The sequence below is a fragment of the Mandrillus leucophaeus genome, unplaced genomic scaffold, assembly GCF_000951045.1.
Source record: "Mandrillus leucophaeus isolate KB7577 unplaced genomic scaffold, Mleu.le_1.0 Scaffold237, whole genome shotgun sequence".
In the NCBI taxonomy this organism is placed as follows: Eukaryota; Metazoa; Chordata; class Mammalia; order Primates; family Cercopithecidae; genus Mandrillus; species Mandrillus leucophaeus.
The window spans coordinates 1,397,265-1,415,944 of NW_012102443.1; the positions used below are offsets into that span (position 1 = coordinate 1,397,265).

General features: G+C 49.3%; 1 protein-coding gene across 1 annotated transcript in view; it reads right to left on the minus strand.

The window, feature by feature from the left end:
• Window positions 1–341: 341 nt before the first annotated feature.
• LOC105541287 (E1A-binding protein p400) overlaps window positions 342–18,680 on the minus strand; it is a 144,403-nt gene continuing 126,064 nt past the window's right edge. Inside the window, exons 42-49 of the mRNA XM_011982233.1 lie at window positions 18,119–18,332; window positions 17,732–17,976; window positions 15,655–15,873; window positions 13,570–13,765; window positions 13,059–13,183; window positions 10,917–11,063; window positions 4,140–4,217; window positions 342–3,334 (exon numbers count right to left, since the gene is read on the minus strand). Of these exons, the coding sequence (XP_011837623.1) occupies window positions 3,062–3,334; window positions 4,140–4,217; window positions 10,917–11,063; window positions 13,059–13,183; window positions 13,570–13,765; window positions 15,655–15,873; window positions 17,732–17,976; window positions 18,119–18,332 (1,497 nt within the window). The 3' untranslated portion in view covers window positions 342–3,061. The remainder of the gene's footprint in view (window positions 3,335–4,139; window positions 4,218–10,916; window positions 11,064–13,058; window positions 13,184–13,569; window positions 13,766–15,654; window positions 15,874–17,731; window positions 17,977–18,118; window positions 18,333–18,680) is intronic.

The following is an 18,680-nucleotide window of genomic DNA, read 5'->3' on the forward strand; positions in this document are numbered from 1 at the left end:
GTGACGATGGGTGCTGTGCGGCTGGCAGGCCACACGGGGCCACCATGGCCCCCAGGACAGTGATGACGGGTGCTGTGTGGCTGGCAGGCCACGTGGGGCAGGGCGGCGCCGGCTCTTTCCTCCACATGCGGCTTTGGGAAGTGGCTGCCTGGTGGACTCAGTGAATGTGGTTTCTGTTCCTTCCAGGTCCTTCTATGGCCACGGAAGAGTGGGTGAGGGGAACACCTCTGGCTCCAACATTACTTGTTTGGTTTTGTTTTTTCCTCACACAAATGAAAAACCCAATTAGCATCTCATTTTTACTGAAATACCAGTTTTCTATGAAAGACGAAATGATAACATATAGAAAAAGGTCACTTTATTTTGCCTTTTGTTTGGTAGGCTATCAATGCCCTTTAAAATCCTACTATTCAAGTACAAATGCTTATGTTTACAAAGTATTTACAATTTCAGTCTGGTTCCTTTCTATTTTAAAACACAACAGCTAACTGGTTACAACAGTTAACAAAATAATAATAAAGGTCACAAAAAGAGAAACCCCCATCTTATCAGGCACCAAATCGGAACAAGGGCTTGGATCCAACCTTCTGCCTCCTGCCAGATGCTTTAAAAACAGTCTGGCTTTCATTAGAATAAACGTCTTTCTTTAAAGAATAACAGGGCAACTGTTTCCCAGGGTGGCCAATTAGAGTCTGACAGTATTTGGGCTGCTGCCATTACAGTCCGTGTTCTCAAAGTTTCCAACTCTTACTTGCCGTATTGGAATGAACCCAGATTCACAAGGGGCCTAGACAACAGCTTCCTGAACGCGTACTTAATTCTTAGGTTAGAAACTTTAACCTTTAAAACGGAAGGCCAAGAAAATAATATACTGAAAGGAGAATTTTTACTTACAAGACAAAGTGAAATTAACTCAGGTCAACGGTAGCATCTAGAAGTTACTAAATTGAGTGCTACGAGTAAAAATATGTCCATATTTTGTATTAGAGAACAGCCAAAGGAAACACACTTGAGATCTCGACAGGAGACCCTCACTGACGTGAGATCGGGGCTGGAACTCCACATTGCAAATATTCAGAATCCCGTTCATCTCTCCAAAAAAGCTTTTGAGAGATGTTGCTAAATTCTCTTGCAGTGTTTCAGATGAATAGAGCGCTTTTACTTAAGTTATGGCTAGGATATTCTAAAGTAAGTGCACTCAACATTTTATCTTCACCTATAAAGAGAACAGCAAGATTTGGGAAAGACAAAAAAACCGAACAGGGCACGCAAATTAAAACAGATGACAAAGGCAGAATTTCTAAACACTTCAGTTCTGCACATTTCTGGATGAGGAGGAGTAAACATTTCCACCGGGAGCCAGATCCGAGGCCCACACAGCGGCCCTCCCTCCGGCAAGCTGCGCTCTCACGGCACATGCCGAGTCAGGGAGAACGAGTTTGGTTAGAAGAAACAGATTCCAGTCCTCTGCTTTCATATGTTCACCTAACTAAAAGATTAATTTCTTCTGTTTTATCAAAGCTTGATTTTTACTTTTCTCCAAATTTCTTATCAAGAGCTCAAAAGTGAGCTCCCCAGTTGATTTCACTGAATCCTGCCGTATCGCTGTCCACCGAAACATACGGGACAGAATACCTTCCTCAATGTCACTTAAAGTGAGAGAATGGAGAGGAAGCAGATGAAATACAATGTAAAAATGGAAAATCTTTATGGTGCCGTAACTGATTTTTAGTATACAAAAAATCCTAATATAACCTAATTTCCTGGACCAAATAATGTAAAATAGGCCAAAATCAAGCCAGAGCACAAAGGATATTATTAGATATGGACCCTTTTGTTTTGGTGAAAACTTCAAAGGAAGGACACATTGTCAGTCAGTCAATTCCACTAAAATTGCATTTATTTTCTCGTCATAGTAAAAAAGCGAAAACCAGTAGCAAATACTGGGCTTCCTTTCTTCCACAACAGCAGAACCATACAAGCTTATCTGAGAGAAAACCTGCTGTCACAAGTCCACAAGGAAGAGCTGACTGGGCCCACCACTATAGCCAATACTTCCAGAATCACGAGCCCGCCTTTGTCAAAGGGCTGGCTGTGGCAGCAAGGGGTGTCTGTCACATTCGCCCTGGCTCCCTGAGTCCGGGCCCATCGTCCCCTCAGCCATGACATCTGTACTAACGTTGCCTCTGCGTGGTCCTCTGGGCCTCACGCCAGCCATGGCGGAGCGTCCCAAAGGTTCTCAGGAGCTGTTTAACACACTACATCAAACACCAGCTTCCTCCAAAAGCTGGAGATGCATCTTGAGTGCACTGAGTTAGGCATCAGTCCCAGAAGTTTCCATTAAACGAAAGCCAATCCCATTGCGGGGTGGGCCTGGGGGAAGCCACTGTTGGCTGCTCTTTGGAATAACAGTGCAATGACTGATGATTTCCCTTGAACACAAGCCAGGAACGTGCCTTGCGTGTTTAGGTGGGTGTTAGGACATTTCTCTTAAAAGTTAAGTCACATTTTAGGAGGGAAGGAAAGAACCATATTGGCTTTCTTTGGAATGGAAAACCAATCTCGGATGATTTACTTTAGACAGGCCTTCTCCTCTACGAAGACCATGAGGCATTTTTCAGTAAGGTATAAAGAACTAAACTCTGGCACATGGCACGTCTTATCTTTAGAAAGTCCACCGTATGCTCCTCACACGCTAGACGGCTTCTGTGGCACGCAAAGCACTACACGCTCACAAAGAAATTCGAAATGGCCTTCAGAACACAGGACTAGGCTCTGGGGGACCGGTGCGGGTGGGGTCTGAAAGGCGAAATGATTTAGAAGAAACCGCGTTGTCACTTTTTCCATGAGTCACATAGTACAGAGAAGGGGGTGCTCCATAAGGACCATTTGTCCTGCAGTGCGGGATGCATTTTAATAAAATGATTACACTACTTTGTTTCAATTATATCTTTCCCAGTGCTGAATATCTTGCATGACATTGTCCCGAGGTTCACAAATAAAGCGTTTTCTGTGAGGAAGGTAGTTTTGCTTTAGATGAGAGGCAGCCCTGTTGCCCTGACTACTGGCACGGAGGCTTAGTGGGTGTCTTTAGCCTGACAGCAGGGACCCTCATCTGTAACTTGGGCTGCTGGCTTGGGCTGTCAGAACTGGTGGGCACCTGGGCTGGGTTGGGAGTGCCTGGGGTCTGGAGCGGGGCCGATGCCGTGGTCACCACTTGCTGCTGAATGAGTTTCTGCTGAACCACCTGGGCAGTCGCAGTCACTGCAGGGATCATCTGCACCTGTTGCCCGGCCGCTGTCGCCTGCGTGAGCGCCACAGTCTGTGGAGAAGCCTGAGCCGAGAGAGTCAGAAAACACACATTGCCCAGGAAACTCAGTCCAGGGACAGGACAGGGGACGTTCTTTGGGATGGGGAGGGCTCGAGAAGCTTCACTGACTCTGCTTTTATGACATGGAGAATGACCAGTCACACAACAATATGACCTCTGGTTTCTAACTAAACACAAGTGGAAAATTAAGAGACGGTTGCTTTTAGACTAACACCAGACGCCTCTGGGGAAAAGGTGAGAGTTGGGTCAGGGACTGATTTTGTTGTTGTAGTAAAGCTTTTAATACAACCTGGATTGTCGAAATCTATATGCCAGTGTGACTTTGAACAAAATTTAAAAAGTTTAAGGCACTGCTTTACATTTGAAGCACTGTGCTAAAGTCATATTGTGGAGCATCAGCGACAACAATGAAAGCGCCGGAAGGGCTTCTGTGGGAGGCAGGGCCCCTGTGCCCACAGCGTCTCTGCTCACGGGCGGGCCCCCGAGCACAGCCTGCTTGCCTGAGGCCTGTGCCTCCCTAAAACCACAGGGTGTCTGCGACTTGCAGGACACACTCGCAGTAATCGGTGAACGAAGGGTCCTGGGAGTGAGCCCAAGGACAGGCTCCCTCAGTGCGGCTGACACAACACCCCAAAATGCTTGTTCACTCTTCTTCTCATTATTAAGCATATCTAGTTTTTCCCCTGAAGTTAATGTTTTTGTGTGTATCACAAAAATCAAAAGTGATTCCCTCATCATGACCTCAGATGAAACAAGCCATTCTCTGACCTGGGAAATGTGAGGTTTCCACCTTGTCTACACGTCCTACCTGCTGGGAAGCAGAGGCAACTTGCTGGATGCTGGCCACGGGTGTTTGCTGCTGAACAACTTGAGGAAGTTTTGCAACCTTTGACAAAACAAAAAAAGCCAAACATAGAATTCAAAGGAGCATGTGCACAAAAAGATTTTTCCTCCCTTTCGGTCCTTCTCAGTTAATGCAAAAAACACAACGACCAGGTGACACAAAAGAGCAATTCTCATACCGTGCCCACCTGCAGCAGTGAGACAGAAATCGCTCCACTGCATCGTGAGTCAGCTGACTGCCTCCCCAATCTGCCATCACCCATCATTTAAGCTTATTTTTGGTCTCATATTTCAGACACATTTTTTCTTTTCACAAAAACTACTCCAAGTTTATATGAAAGAATCAGACTGAGGATGGTAAGTATTTGAGCGTCTTGTGAGTCCCAAGAGCTCTGCATGTGACAGGCCTGGACAGCGTTCCAACAATGAGCTGTACAGTGCAGCTCGGGCAGCCAGCTGAAATGGGGAACCCAGAGATGTACCAAGGTTTTGAGGCTGGTAATTTTTCATTTTTCTACATTTTTCTTAGTCATGATTGAATATGACTATTTATAAAGCAGTGCTTTCCACCCAGTGCCCACTTTCTGTGCACTTGCTATTGCATGCGTCTCCCGCTGTCTTGATGTAGTAAGTGGCTCTGGGCCATCTGTGCGTCCTATCAGCACCGTTAGGCATGCACCCAGAGCACAGACAGGCTCCAGCGTGGACAGCTGCTGGGGGCCCTGATTTCAAGGGCCCTCCCTGCACAAGGCCCTCATGGACCCTGGCCTCTTGGTGGGTCCTATTTCTTATAGAACACGGATGAAAATAATATTTCCCAAGATAATTCTGGGAAAAATGTGAAATCATATGATTTACTCATACATCAACAAAGATCCAAATAAATGTTAGTCCTTACTAAAATTAAAATCAATCAGAAGGCATTTACTAGCTTACTGTCACTTAAAAGAAACAATTATAAATAAGATTCACTAAGATAAGAAGTGCCCTGAGCGCCCCCTGTGGAACTGATGAGAAACAAAGATGCGGCCGGTGCTCCAGGGCCCACCCATCTCAAGACCACAATGGCCCAGGACTTACTTGGCACAGCACTGAAAATCCTGAGACGTCTTAAGTAAAGCACTAGGAAGAAATCTGAAATGTACCAAGAAACCTGCAAAGAGTCAGGAACTGCCAGTCTCCAAACCTAAGCACAGGCGGGCACCACGAGCCACAGAGCAGAAAAGCTGCACAACCTCTGCTGGGATCACCGGCCACATGGAGATGCACACTATGGTCTTCAGGGTCGCATAGGACACAGCTGAACAGACACCAGGTATAGGCCAGCTCTCGGTGGGGAGCTCGCAAAAGAGCCCCATGCTACTGCCAGCTGCCATCCTGGAGGGAGACACTGTCCCCACAAAGGTACCCAAAAGCTGCAAAGAAGGCACCCCCTTCCTCCAGTGGCATCTGTAAGAAAAGCACCTGCCCTAAGCCTCAGTGCCAGGGAGCAGAGAGGAGCAGACACAGATTCAGAGGCCAGGTGGGTGACACCTGAGAGCCGAGCGCAAGCCCGAGCCACACACTGAGCGGCGTTCCTGATGCCACCCAAAGGTACCTGCAGAAGCAAAAATCCACCTCTGCCCCAGGCCACAAGGAGTCCCTACAGATGCAGCACATTTCAGACAGGGTAATCACCAGATTCAGAAAACCACTGGGCTCAGTCTGTGAAGCCTGCAAACAAGAGACTATAAACAAAGATCAGGCGTATTTGGGAACTTCTGAAAATAAAATAATAAATCATCAAGATAAAAATTCAACAGACAAGCCTGAGAGATTTGACCTAACCAAGGGGAAAATGAGTGACTGAGGAGAAAGAGCGAAAGACATGACTCAGCATATGGTACAATGAGACAGACACAGAAAATATAAAAGCTGCTGAGAGACCCGGAGGTCAGAGAAAACAGGACAGGGGCAACATCTAAACAAACAGTGGCTGCTCACTTCCTAAAGAGATGAGAGAGACTGCCCCAGATTCGAGAAGCTGGAGCATCGGCATGAAAATGCAAAACAACACAGACAAAGCCAATGTCTCAGTAACAGGCAGAGGGTGGGGAAAAGAGAGGTGACCCTGGAAGAGTGAAAGGCTGGACAGACACCGGCTCCTCTTCAACAACAAAAGCAGCCATAGTGAGGAAATGATACAGTGAATGCACTCAGAAAACAATGCCGGCCGGGCACGGTGGCTCATGCCTGTAATCCCAGCACTTTGGGAGGCCAAGGCAGGTGGATTACCCGTGGTCAGGAGTTCGAGACCAGTCTGGCCAACATGGTGAAACCCCACCTCTACTAAAAATACAAAAATTAGCTGGGCATGGTGGTGCACGCCTGTAGTCCCAGCTACCTGGAAGGCTGAGGCAGGAGAATCTCTTGAACATGGAAGGCGGAGGTTTCAGTGAGCCAAGATCGTGCCACTGCACTCCAGCATAGGAGAGTGAGACTCTGTCTCGAATAAAAAAAAACAAAAACAAACAAAAAAAGACAATGCCAATTGGGAATTCTGTACTAAGCAAAACTGTCTCCCAGGAACAAGAATGACACACAGGCATTTTCAAGCACTTCAGGAAATTCCAAAGGATGGGTCAAGTGGAAGGAAAGCAATTCCACATAAAAAGTCCAAGACGAAGAAGGACAGAATTATGGCCGGGCGCGGCGGCTCACACCTGGAATCCCAGCACTTCGGGAGGCTGAGGCAGGCGGATCACGAGGTCAGGAGTTCGAGACCAGCTTGGCCAACATGGTGAAACCCATCTCTACTAAAAATATAAAAATTAGCCAGGCCTGGTGGCGTGTGCCTGTAATCTCAGCTATTCAGGAGGCTGAGGCAGGATAATCGCTTGAACACAGGAGGCGGAAGCTGCAGTTTTTTGTTTTCATCAATTAAAATAAATTTTCAGGCCTCAAAACAAAAAAAAAAAAAAAAAAGAAAAAGGACAGAATTAAAACGCACGCTAACAGCAGCATTTGAAATGAACAAACTGAGCTACTGTGTGATAAGATCATCGCTGGAGAACAGGTTGGAGGCAACCGTTAACTTCATACTCTGATACAGAAGTGTGCACATGGAGATTTTAAGGTAACCACTTAAAGAACAGAAAGAAAATATAAAATTTTTCACTGGCAGAGGGGCAAAAATTGACAAAATAAAAAATAAAAAAAATTTTAAAAGGTGGCTCAAAAGAAGGCAAGGAAGGGAGGAAAGAAAAAACAGAACAAGCAAGACAAACAGGGTCCAAACAAAAGAGAAGTCAGAAATTCAAACATACCCACCCTTATACCCACCCTTATATACAGACGAGTGGGCACATGTTTCAGGTAAGAGTCACAGACGGAAAGCCTGACCTCACTGCAGTGCCGGACCTGCCTGCGAGCTGCTCAGAGGAGTGACGCGGGGCACACAGAGAATGGCTGACAACAAGGAGGGAAAAATACAGACCAGAAACTTCCAACAGGAGGGTGATGCTTTACTCATACAAGGCAGATAGGCTTCAAGACCAGAGATATTACTGAAAATAGTAAGAGTCATTTCAAAATAACAAAATTTAAAACTTTAAACTTAAATGTGGCTAATGAAAAACCATCTAAGATATAAAGCAAAACCAGAGAGAAAGGTAAGGAGAAACAGATAAATGCATACTCAGAACGGGACATCTACACATGCTTCTCAATACCTAGTAACACAAGTGATTGGCAGGACACACAAAACCGAAAGGACACAAACAGTAAACCTGACCCAGTCACAACAAAACCATCTCACAACTGGAACCACCCTGAAGACTGCTTGGGAAGGACACAGACCATTTTTTAAAACTGACTGTATTTAGCAGATAGCAAGTTTCCACAAATTCCAAAGACTGAACTCATTCAGACCTCATTCTCTGATGATACAATGAAGATTTATTTTTAAGTCAATAATAAAAAGAACTGGAAAACCTCACCTGGAAATTAAGAAACACTTCTTTAAAGAACCCAGGGAATAAAGAAGAAATCAAAATGGAAATCCAAAAATATTTAAGACTGAAGGAAAACCAAATAATAAAATTTGTGAAATAAGCTCAGGTGGTATTCCATCTTAACAAGTTAGAAAATGAATAGCAAAATAAAAGAAAGGAAAGGAAGTAAAAACCCTGGCAAAAGCCTGGCATCGTGGCACACACCTGGGGTCCCAGGCACTCCGGAGGCTGAGAAGGGAGAACTGCTTGAGCTCAGGAGTTCGAGGCCAGCCTGGGCAACACAAGCAGGAGCCCGTCTCAGAAACAGACCTGACAAGGCAGGCAGAGCGCTCGAACGAGGCCGTGCCGCCCAATGCCCTGAGGCAGCACACATGAGAGCAGCAACTGAACTCATCCATGCACAACGACAACCACCACAGGATCCCGTGAGTCACCCCAGAACACAGCGATGATTGAACATCACAGGATTCAACGACTATAACCCGCTACAACAGTCCATCTGTCCACTGTACTAACAGCCCTCGTGCACGCCTGTACTCATGGGGCTGGCTTTATTGGAGGAGACAAAATCATCTGATCCAAGTAATTACAGTAATTACAGTATTTGTTGAAGGTGACAATACAGAAACAGAGAGCAGAAAAGGTGAACAGGAAGGGGGTGTGAACAAGGCTGGTAGGGACACAGGTGCAGAGGAGCAAGTACAGAGGGGTGCACAGGCCAGGAGACATCCACACCCCCATACCCTCCACCCAGCCACACACATACCCACAACCACAGAGTATCCTGGGGGACGGATGGCAAAAAGGAAGCAGGAGAGATGGCAACAACCAGGGAAGGGGTGCGGAGGAGGGGCTGACGGCAGAAACAGGAAGTGGCTGGTCCAGGTCTCTTCTGGAAGTCAAGCACACACAACTGCCTGCCAATGGGCTGGACCTGTATGGGTGACTGTAGGGGTTTCTCAAGTAGGCAAAGGTCTGCAGAGACAGCTGTCCTTCCTGAGCCAGAAGCCTCTGGTAGGAGCAGGTCAGGAGTACACACCTGAGGGCTAAGGTATCAGACATCTCCATGGATCTGTCAAAGGCAGGTAGGATGAATAATCTGGAACTCAGGACAGTAAGTGGCTGCAGACATGAATCTGGGCGTCATTCGCACCGAGACAGGACTTAAAGCCTTGAGGCTAGAGGAGATGTGTAAGGGAGGGAGTTCATACACACGGGCTTTAAACGAGACAAAAAGCACCATTAACAAAGAGGAACAGAAACTTCCAGCAAAGCAGGAAAGAACAGAATTTTCTTACACTGACAAAAAACACAGCAAACACCTTACTTCACAGTGACATATGGACTCTGACATTCACCACGGTGCTGCAGGTCCCAGCCAGCACAGTAAGGTGGGAGCACAGTAAGGTGGGAGCACAATAAGGCGGGAGCACAATAAGGCGGGAGCACAGTCAGGCGGGAGCAAGCAAGGGTTTAAGATGGGAGAAGTAGATCGTCACGATTTACATGTGATACAACTGTATACGAAGGAAATGCAACAAAACCAAATCCTAAGATAAATTATTCAAATAACCAGAATCTAGCAAGGTGACCAGAATAAAAAACCAATGTACAAAAATGTACAACAGCCAGAGACGGAAAACAGAAACTAAAAGCATACCATTTACAAAAGCATCAAAAAATACTGATTAAGAATAAAACTAACATAATCTATAAGACTTTCACAAAAAAAATTAGAAAACTTCACTAAAAGGCATTAAAAAAGACTTACAAAAAATGTATCATATTGGTGAATCTGAAGCCAAGACTGTAAAGATGTTACCTCTCCCCTAAACAGAGCTACAGAATCAATGCAATTCTAACAAAAACTTTCAGCAGTTTTGATTGTAGTGCATGAATTAAGCTAACTAAAATTAACACGGAAGGGTAAAGAGCCAAGAATAGGCACCTTACACCCAAGGAAGGGTGTGGTAGGGGGACTCGCCCTCCAGACACCAAGTGTCACGGCCACTCAGAGCGAGAGTGCAGTAGGACCAGCACAACCTCTGAGACACAAAGCCCTGAATGTCCCCACAGGATCTCGGGTGGAGGCGGCACTGTGGATTGATGGATGACAGAGTGGGCTTTTTAATAAATGGGGCTGAAAATAGGGTGTTCATAGAGCACATCAAATTGAATTCCTGTTTCTATCTCAAACCCAAAAACCAATTCCAGGAGGGTGGAAGACCAGCTGAGAAGGTAAAACTCCCTCGCTCTTAAGAGGAGGATGCAGGGAGGTAACTCCATAAGCTCTGGGAGGAAGCAGGACATAAAAGCTCTAGGCAGAGAGGAAGACGAGAGGGCACACTGCACACATGAAATCAGGAACTCCATTCTCCCAAAGACACCAGGTAGAACTTGATGAACAAGAAATATCAAAAAATAAAATAAAATATTTTTTTTAAAAAGACACTAGGAAGGGAGAAGAGGAGCCTGGAACTGGGAGATGGCAGCTGTACCCCCCAGAGCTGGAGATCGACATCCAGAACATGAAGGCAAAGCTGGCGACAGCCGGAACAGGCACCTGCAGAGAGGAGCCTTCCCAGGAGCCAGCGGGGCTGAAACCTGAGGCCAGGAGACAACACTTCCCTCCAGTACACCACCTAGTGGAGCCACCGAGAGCTGGGAGCTGGCAAAGCCCACGAGACATACAAGCCAAAGGCCAGGCACCCACTCCTGACACTTGGGCCCTCACCCTGTTCCCCACTCACCTGGATCTGGGTCTGCACTTGCTGGGCCCCGGCCAGTTTCTGGGCCTGGGAGATGGGTGTGGTAAGAAACTGGGTCTTAAGGGCCGGCTGTGCGGCGTAGGCGACCTTCTGCTGCGCGCCAGGGGTGGTGATCTGCTGTGCAGTGATCTGGGGAGAGACTGCGAAATTAGGGCCGCAGAGACCACGCTGCGCTCAAGACTCCCGGGACTCCTGACTGCTCTGGGCCCTACGGCAGAACCCAGCCCCTTTCCAGCCTACCTCCCAGACCAACCCTGTGTGTACCCACATCCCCTGCCCTCTGCGCCTGACGCTGCCTCCTGGCAAACCTCTGCCCACGCGGCCTGGCCACCAGCTTCTCCTCCAGGAGGCCCGGCAGTTGCCTGCACCCTACCCCACCCGGGATGCTGCTCCCTGCATAGCTGGGCTGGTGGGGCACCCTGACACCCTTGGCACACCTGCGCAGGGCTGCTACTTAGGTGACTGAAACCGATCACAATCTCTCAAATCCAATTTAAGAATTTGGCAGACATAGAGAAAATATTTAGTACAAGGGGTAACAAACGGGTATGCACAATTTTTGCATATCATATTGTGCACGTCTGAAGTTTACGTATCTGATGTATCAGCCATGCTATGGGTAAGTAGGGGTTTCTAACATCTAAGGGCGTTTCTGTCCAGTCGTAGGAACACAGCCTAGCACTTCAGCTGCAGCCTTCCACTGCTCCCTCAAGCACAGCTCACGCCTGAGGGACCACGCCCACCTGTGCATCAGCGTGGCCACATCTGCCCATGGACCACCATGATGCACCCAGCGGCTGCTGACCAGGCCTGGGAGGTAAGTCTCAGTACCATCTCCTCCTTCTAGAGGTAAATAAACGCAGATGACCATCCCGACCCAAAGGACATGCACTTCCCTGCAGCGGTCGTGCCGAGTGGGGATGCAGGCTGGTCTTCGGAACCCAGCCACTGCAGAGCTGATGGCATTACCCAGACACCCTGTGCCTCCCGGCTTGTGTTCCCTCAGTGCTCACTCCCTCCCGCTCTGGGTTCCAAAGACAGCTCTGCTTCCAGCTCCCCACAGAGCACGCCATCGCTGGCAACCAGCAGGGCTTCACCACAGGGTTCCTGAGCACTGGTCTTCTGCAGGAGGTGGCAGCGGCTCACAGCACAGCCAGTGTCCAGCTGGTGTGACACAAAGCACCCTGGGCCCGCTGGAGTCAGCCAGCTGCCTTTTACTGGCCCTGTGATCTGGGCAAGTCCTTTTCTCTGAGCCTCAGTTTCCTCAAAACAACATCCTCCATCTTGAAGATGAGCACCAGGTGCCTGCAGGGGGCCAGCGCAGCGCTCAGGGAACAGGGTAGCTCCCCGCACAGCCACGTGGCTTCCCATCAGAGCCCGCCTTCTAACTCTAGCCAGAGAGCAGTGCCAACAGAACATGGGGTCTGAGGGCCCACACCAGCCATCCAAAGCCCGGGACTTGGGCTGGGTGTCACCGATGAGCCACCATGAGCAGATGTCCCTGGAGGCAGAGCTGTCTCACCACTGTATGTCCCTCACGTCCTTCAACACAGCACTGGCTGCTGAGAGGCACAGGTGTCGTCTCAGGGAGCTGGCTGAGCCTGTAGACACCCTCGGAGCCCGGTGCCCTGCTGCACCCCCATCCACGTCAGTCCCTGGTGTGTATTCTCCCCTTTCACCACGAACATGCACAGAGGCTGCATTCTCTCTGGGGTCCAGACCGTGTGGCGTCCCTGTCCTCCACTAGGAGTCCAGGCGGGTCCTGTGGTGTGAGCTGCGTCTGCTTCCCTGAGCCCACCGGCCCCCATCATGTAATTGCATCCCCTGTGTCTGTCCCAATGCCATGCAGGCTTCTTACCTGGCACCCAGCCATCCTCACAGACTATACCCCCGCCACCCCCCTGCCAAGACCTCAGGCTCACTTATCACATCACACACAGCATTCACCTTTAAAAGGAAGGAAAAACCAACAGGGATGACCACACTAGCACCTCCAGCCCTTGAAGCCACTCTCTGAAAAGCCTGGGCTGCCACAAGGGGCCTTGTCTGCTCAGGACCCTCTCCTCCAGCAGCCAGCTTTGCCTTGGCATAGACCCAGAGGTGAGAATCCCCCAGCCCCAGTACCTTCTGCTGGACAGCTGCCGGGCCCTGGGCAGCCTGCGGCTGGATGGCCTTCTGCTGCTGGACGGCCTGCTGCTTCAGCTTCAGCAGCTGCTGCACGTGCACGGGCTGGGCCACCACGGTCTGTCCTGCAGGCAGCAAAAGCCGCTTAGTCAGCACATTGGGCAAAGAGCTCGAGGCTCACGCCAAGCTGTTCCAATGGACTCACCTCTACAGAAAATAATAAACTATGAAACTCTATGGAGACAAGTAAGCCATCCCGTAACTACATTAAAATGTTTCTGGGTTCACAAATTACACTTAAATTAAGATGGAAATTTCAAAATGTTAACAGTTCAACTGAGGACCAAGCCTTGTGCCTGGAAAGCGCCAAGGCACATTTGTGCCAGAACATGTGACGGCTCAAGTGGGTGGGTGCGAGGAAAGAACACAGGTTGCTGGAGACCACTGCCACCAGAGAGGCCTATGAAACCGGGCTCAAGCCCAGGAGGGGAGGGTGTGCTGGGGCCGGCACCTGCTGCCTTCTGTGGCTGACCGATCGCCACGCTGATCCCCGCGACGTTCATGGGCAGGGTGGTGACTCCCGGCGAGGAGACCACAGCTGCCGGGACGGACACCACTGGAGGCTTCGCCAAGGCCACCTGGGCTGGCTGGGGTGCCTGGGTCTGCATCTGCCCTTGCGCCTGCAGCTGAGAAGTGGGAACCCGGGTCTAAACAGTAGAAATAATGGGAGAGTCCAGAGAAATTCAGGACATGGTATGTCTCTCCAAATACTTCCCCACAAGAGGTCATGCCATGAGAAAATTTACAAAGATCAACAAAGTTGAAAGTAGCCCGACATAAAAGGAAAACCGAGTGATCTGCACGTCTCAGAGAAATGTCGAGTCACAGGTCAGCCTGTGCTTCTGAAGCTCCTGCAAGACCTGCAGGCTCATCGCACGTGCTGCTGCGTCCAGATGTCAGTGATCTCGTGGGACATCACCTTCACTTCCCTCCATCTCCTGAACCGCACCAGTAACCACATCCTGACCCATTTCCCACAGAAGCCTTCACTTCCTGTTCCTTCAGCGACCACCCAACATCGGCCTGTCCCTCACTTCAAAATGACTGCCACAGCCTCCCGTCCCACACATTTTCTCTTAAATTACTATTTTAAAAATGGTAAGTAGAAATAGCTCTATTGTTGTATGTATAAAGACTAAGATTACGTAAGAAAATACAAAGTAAAAATTACCCACACTCCTCGAACTACTCACATCTGAATGTTAAAACTGGTATTTAGCCTTCAGCCACTGTTCCTATCCATGTGGCTCACCGTGAAAGTGTGCAAAAGTGACATGAATTATAAATATTTTGAAATCTGTTTCTCTTCCCTTTACAAAAAACCACTTTCAAAGTTGCTTAATATTCCATTGTTTGGATGATACATAATTTACTTAATGAAATTCTTAGTAATGGACATTTAATTTCCTCTAACATTCATGAAGCAAACAAGCTTGTATATTCATCACTTTGTAAATGTTCTGTTATTTCTCTAGGACATAAGAGGACTGTTTACTTAAATAAGCAAGCACATTTTTATAGCTTAATTACCAAAATCCTCTCCAAAAAGAGGCCACTGATTCCTGTCCAACAAGACCCCTGTGCCCTGGCCACCACTAGGTGTTACCATTCTTCTCAGTGAATTTGCATTTTTGTGAACATGATTGAAACCGAGCACCCTTTTGTAGTTTTTCATCCACTTCTACTCACTCTGTTGTGGAGGGCTAGCCCCCCCCAGGGAAGACCCAAAGTGGGGGTCCAGCACCCACACAGCTGAGCCTGAGCACCCAGGTCCCCAAATCCTAGCTTGAGTTGCAGCTGACTGGTTGTGGAATTTGGGTGGGAACTTAGCCTATGTGCCTCAGTTTCTCAACCTGTAAAATGGAATTAATAGTAAGACCCTTATCCCTGTCTGGGGCAGTCCATGAGCGCTGTGCCAGGTGAAAGACACAAGAGAACAAAGGGCAAAGTCTAGCTCAGGGTGAGCCTCTATCAGGGCAGCTGTCACCAGCACCCCTAGCTAAGCTCTGCTCAGGGTGCAGGGACCCTGCCTGCCCCGGGACGCTGGCACCTGCTGAGAGCCGGTCTTCCCAGACAGCACTTGTGCCTGATGCTAGTCCCTTCTGAAATCTCCAAATGCTCTCCTGCCTCCAGCGGTCACCTGAGAGCAGCTTCAGAGACGGCTACCTACCCATGCCTACGGCTTACATGCACAGCGCCCTCTGCTCCAGCCACGCGGGCCTTGGTCCCCGCACGCTCCCTCAGCAGCACAGGACGCCACGCAGGCTGCACCTCACCTTGCTCAAGCTCCACCCACCCCCATTCAGGCCCTGAGAAGCTTGCTGATGCCTGGATGGCCTCTGGGAGCTGCTGCTGTGTTAATGCTCCACAAGTGGTGAGTCCCGTCCTCTGTCCAAGGGGCACTAAGTTCTTGGGGAAAAGATCCCATCTCACACTCACTCCTGTAACACGTGACACGCAGCCGAGCAAGCACAATAGCTGTGTTAAAACATAAAAAGACGCTGCTTTTGGAAAATAAACAGAAATTGACACTTACAAGCCGGGCCACCTGGAGGTTGGCCACGGTGGTGCCCGTCAGCAGGGCTCCAGGCCTTGGGGCCGTGACCGTGGTGAGCTGGGGGCTCTGCTGCTGCGGGGGCTGTGAGGCCTGCACCTGCACTTGGGCTGTTGGCTGCGGGGGCGCAGACTGGGCCTGTGGCGGCGGGGGCTGCGGGGGCATCTGCAGTTTCTGCTTCTGCATTTTGATGAGGTGTTCCTAAAATACAAGCAAAGTATCTTCTCTTCAACATTAACTGTGCTCCATTCTTAAGTAGACATCTTGATCCTAAGCCACCCCTCTACTGCCCACTAAATACCAAAGCAGGCACCTGCTACTGTGCAGCATCCAGACTGCCTTCTATGGGCTGCCCAGTATCTTTCAGGTGTTCATTTATTAAAAATAAGCATTTTGTCAGGTGAAAGCTACAAACGGGGATTCTGACTGATAAGTTCATAGCAAAATTTCTATTATCCCTCACAACAAGTCGATTTAAATCGGTAGTGCCAACCAAACTTATTTATTAGTTTATAAGTTCAAAAAACATTTTAAGAAAAAAATTTTTAAGAAAACCTATAATAAGTTGATCAGGACTATCAAGTGTCTTTTGAAAGGCTGGAAGTGAAACTGGCTTTGAAATGGATTTGGGAGAGGGCAGAGTGAGGAACGAAGGAGCCAGGCAAACATCCGGCACACAGGACTCCTGGCAGCCAAGGCTGGGTGGCAGCCTCGACGCCGAAGGCACTGGTGTCTCACTGGTTGAACAGCGGCAGGTAAAGGCACCTGTGTGGCTGTGGGCTGGGGGGTCAAAGCCCAGCTCTGGCTCCGATAGTTGCCTCTGCTGGGCCTGGAGTTCCTGAGCACAGTGTTCTAATTTAGCCCTCTCCAGCGCCACTTCCTGCAGGATACAAGTGGGCTAGACGAGGACTGCCCAGGGTGGTAGCCACAGCCACATATGACCACGGAGCCCTCGAGGAATGGCTGGTGTGACAGGAACAGGATAAGCTCGATGTCTAAATTCCACCAACAGCCCTGCTGACAGCCCCAGGACAGGCCCTCAGCTGAGTCTGTGTCTCCCGCAGCCCACTTCCTCCTTTCTAGACCATGGAGAGGCCCAGACTCAAGCACTCCGGCAGGCCCAACAGTGAGCTGAAACTTCAAAATATTGTCTTGTCTTCATTCCATATATTTCTCTGGTTACTTTCTATGACAAGTATTAATGGTTTTCCATTTATGGTAGGGGTATAACATTTCCTTTTTTTTTCATTTGAGACAGAGTCTCGTTCTGTCGCCCAGGCTGGAGTGCAGTGGCACAATCTCGGCTCACTACAACCTCTGCCTTCCAGGTTCAAGCGATTCTCGGGCCTCAGCTAGGATCACAGGCACCCGCCACCACGTCTGGCTTTTTTATTTTTAGTAGAGATAGGGATTCACCATGTTGACCAGGCTGGTCTCAAACTCCTGACCTTAAATGATCTGCCCACCTCGGCCTCCCAAAGTGCTCGGATCACAGGCGTGAGCCGCTGCGCCCAGCCCAACATTTCCTTTTAAAATGAATACATTTACATAAAGAACAGCAAAGCTGGTACAGAGGTTAGCAAAAATCAGGTACATCAGTACCCCAATGACCACCTCTGAGAAATAGTACTGCACACGAACCACACCGAAACCAAGCCAGGGTCCACTGCCTGCTCTCCCGACACTGTGAGGAATGCCTTCTCACCAGCACTTTCTCTGGTCCAGAACCGCACCAAGCGGGCTGTCTAGTCCTCCCTAGAGACTGATGCTGAACACAAGGCACAAGACCCCTAAGCAAGAAGACACATTTGCATGCTGGGTGTTAATGTCTTCAAAGTGCTCTGAATACGCGTAAGATACTTCTCTAAGGCATGATCAAAGTGTTACGACATGGGAAGTTTTAGATCAATAAAACGAAGCACGCGTCCTACAAAAAGGCAGTGCTAGACGTTTGCAAAATACACTCTGGACTGCACCATGCAAGCAGGCACCACCTCACAGACGCTGGGCTGACTGACCACAAGACGCACACGTCCATGGTCCTCCGGGAAATGCTCACCGGCGTCAGCTTGCCCACAGCTTTGATCTGTGCTGGAGACTGGGCCTGGCCTTGGATCTGCGGAACTTGCACCTGAGAAGTCGTCGTCGTCTGCTGCTGCTGCTGCTGCTGCTGCTGTTGCTGCTGCTGCTGCTGTTGCTGCTGTTGCTGTTGCTGCTGCTGCTGCTGCTGCTGCTGTTGCTGATGCCTGAGAAGCTGGAAATGTGCAGGTGTGATGGTTTTTCCAGGGAGCTGAACTCCTGTGGCTATGAAGAGGTTTGCTCATTAGGTCTGGACAGGGATACTCGCCCACCTTCAGATCCTCATTCTCAGAGAGCAAGCAGCAGCTGAGCCCTCACACGCGCCACAGCAGACGCGTGTCAGAGAAAGCTCCCAGCCTGGCTTTACCTTGGGACACCTGGGGCACCAAAGACCGCGCCGGGGTCTGCACTGGGGTCAGGCTGGTAGTGACCACGGCCGAGGCTGTCACAGAAGTGACTGCTCGAACACCCTGAGTCGTTGCCATGGACACCAGGTCAGGGGTCGCTGTGGCTGGGGAGCCGACTGCCCGTGGCGGGGGCTGGGTGTGCACCACCTGGGCAGGAGCAGAGCCTCCCGGCGTCTAGAAAAGGCAAACAGAGGACCTCATCAAATATTTCACACAGCACTCAGAGCTGTTCACACTCAGAGCAGGGCAGATAAGAGCACCCAACTTCAGAGGCAAAACAAGTGAAACACACGCTAGAGTTCAGTCTTTTCACAACTGCTGATTTCACGTGTCAATTCAAAAGCAAGTGCCTTGAGCAATGTTTTCTTACAGCGGATCACATCACCCACAGAAACGCGGTTGAGATGACGACACTCCCATGCATATGCTGAAAAGGCTGTCCTGTCCCTCTCTCTCTGCACAAAGACCTCTTGGTCCCCAGGAACATAACGACTGTCCTTGCGGCACCCATGCTACCCACAG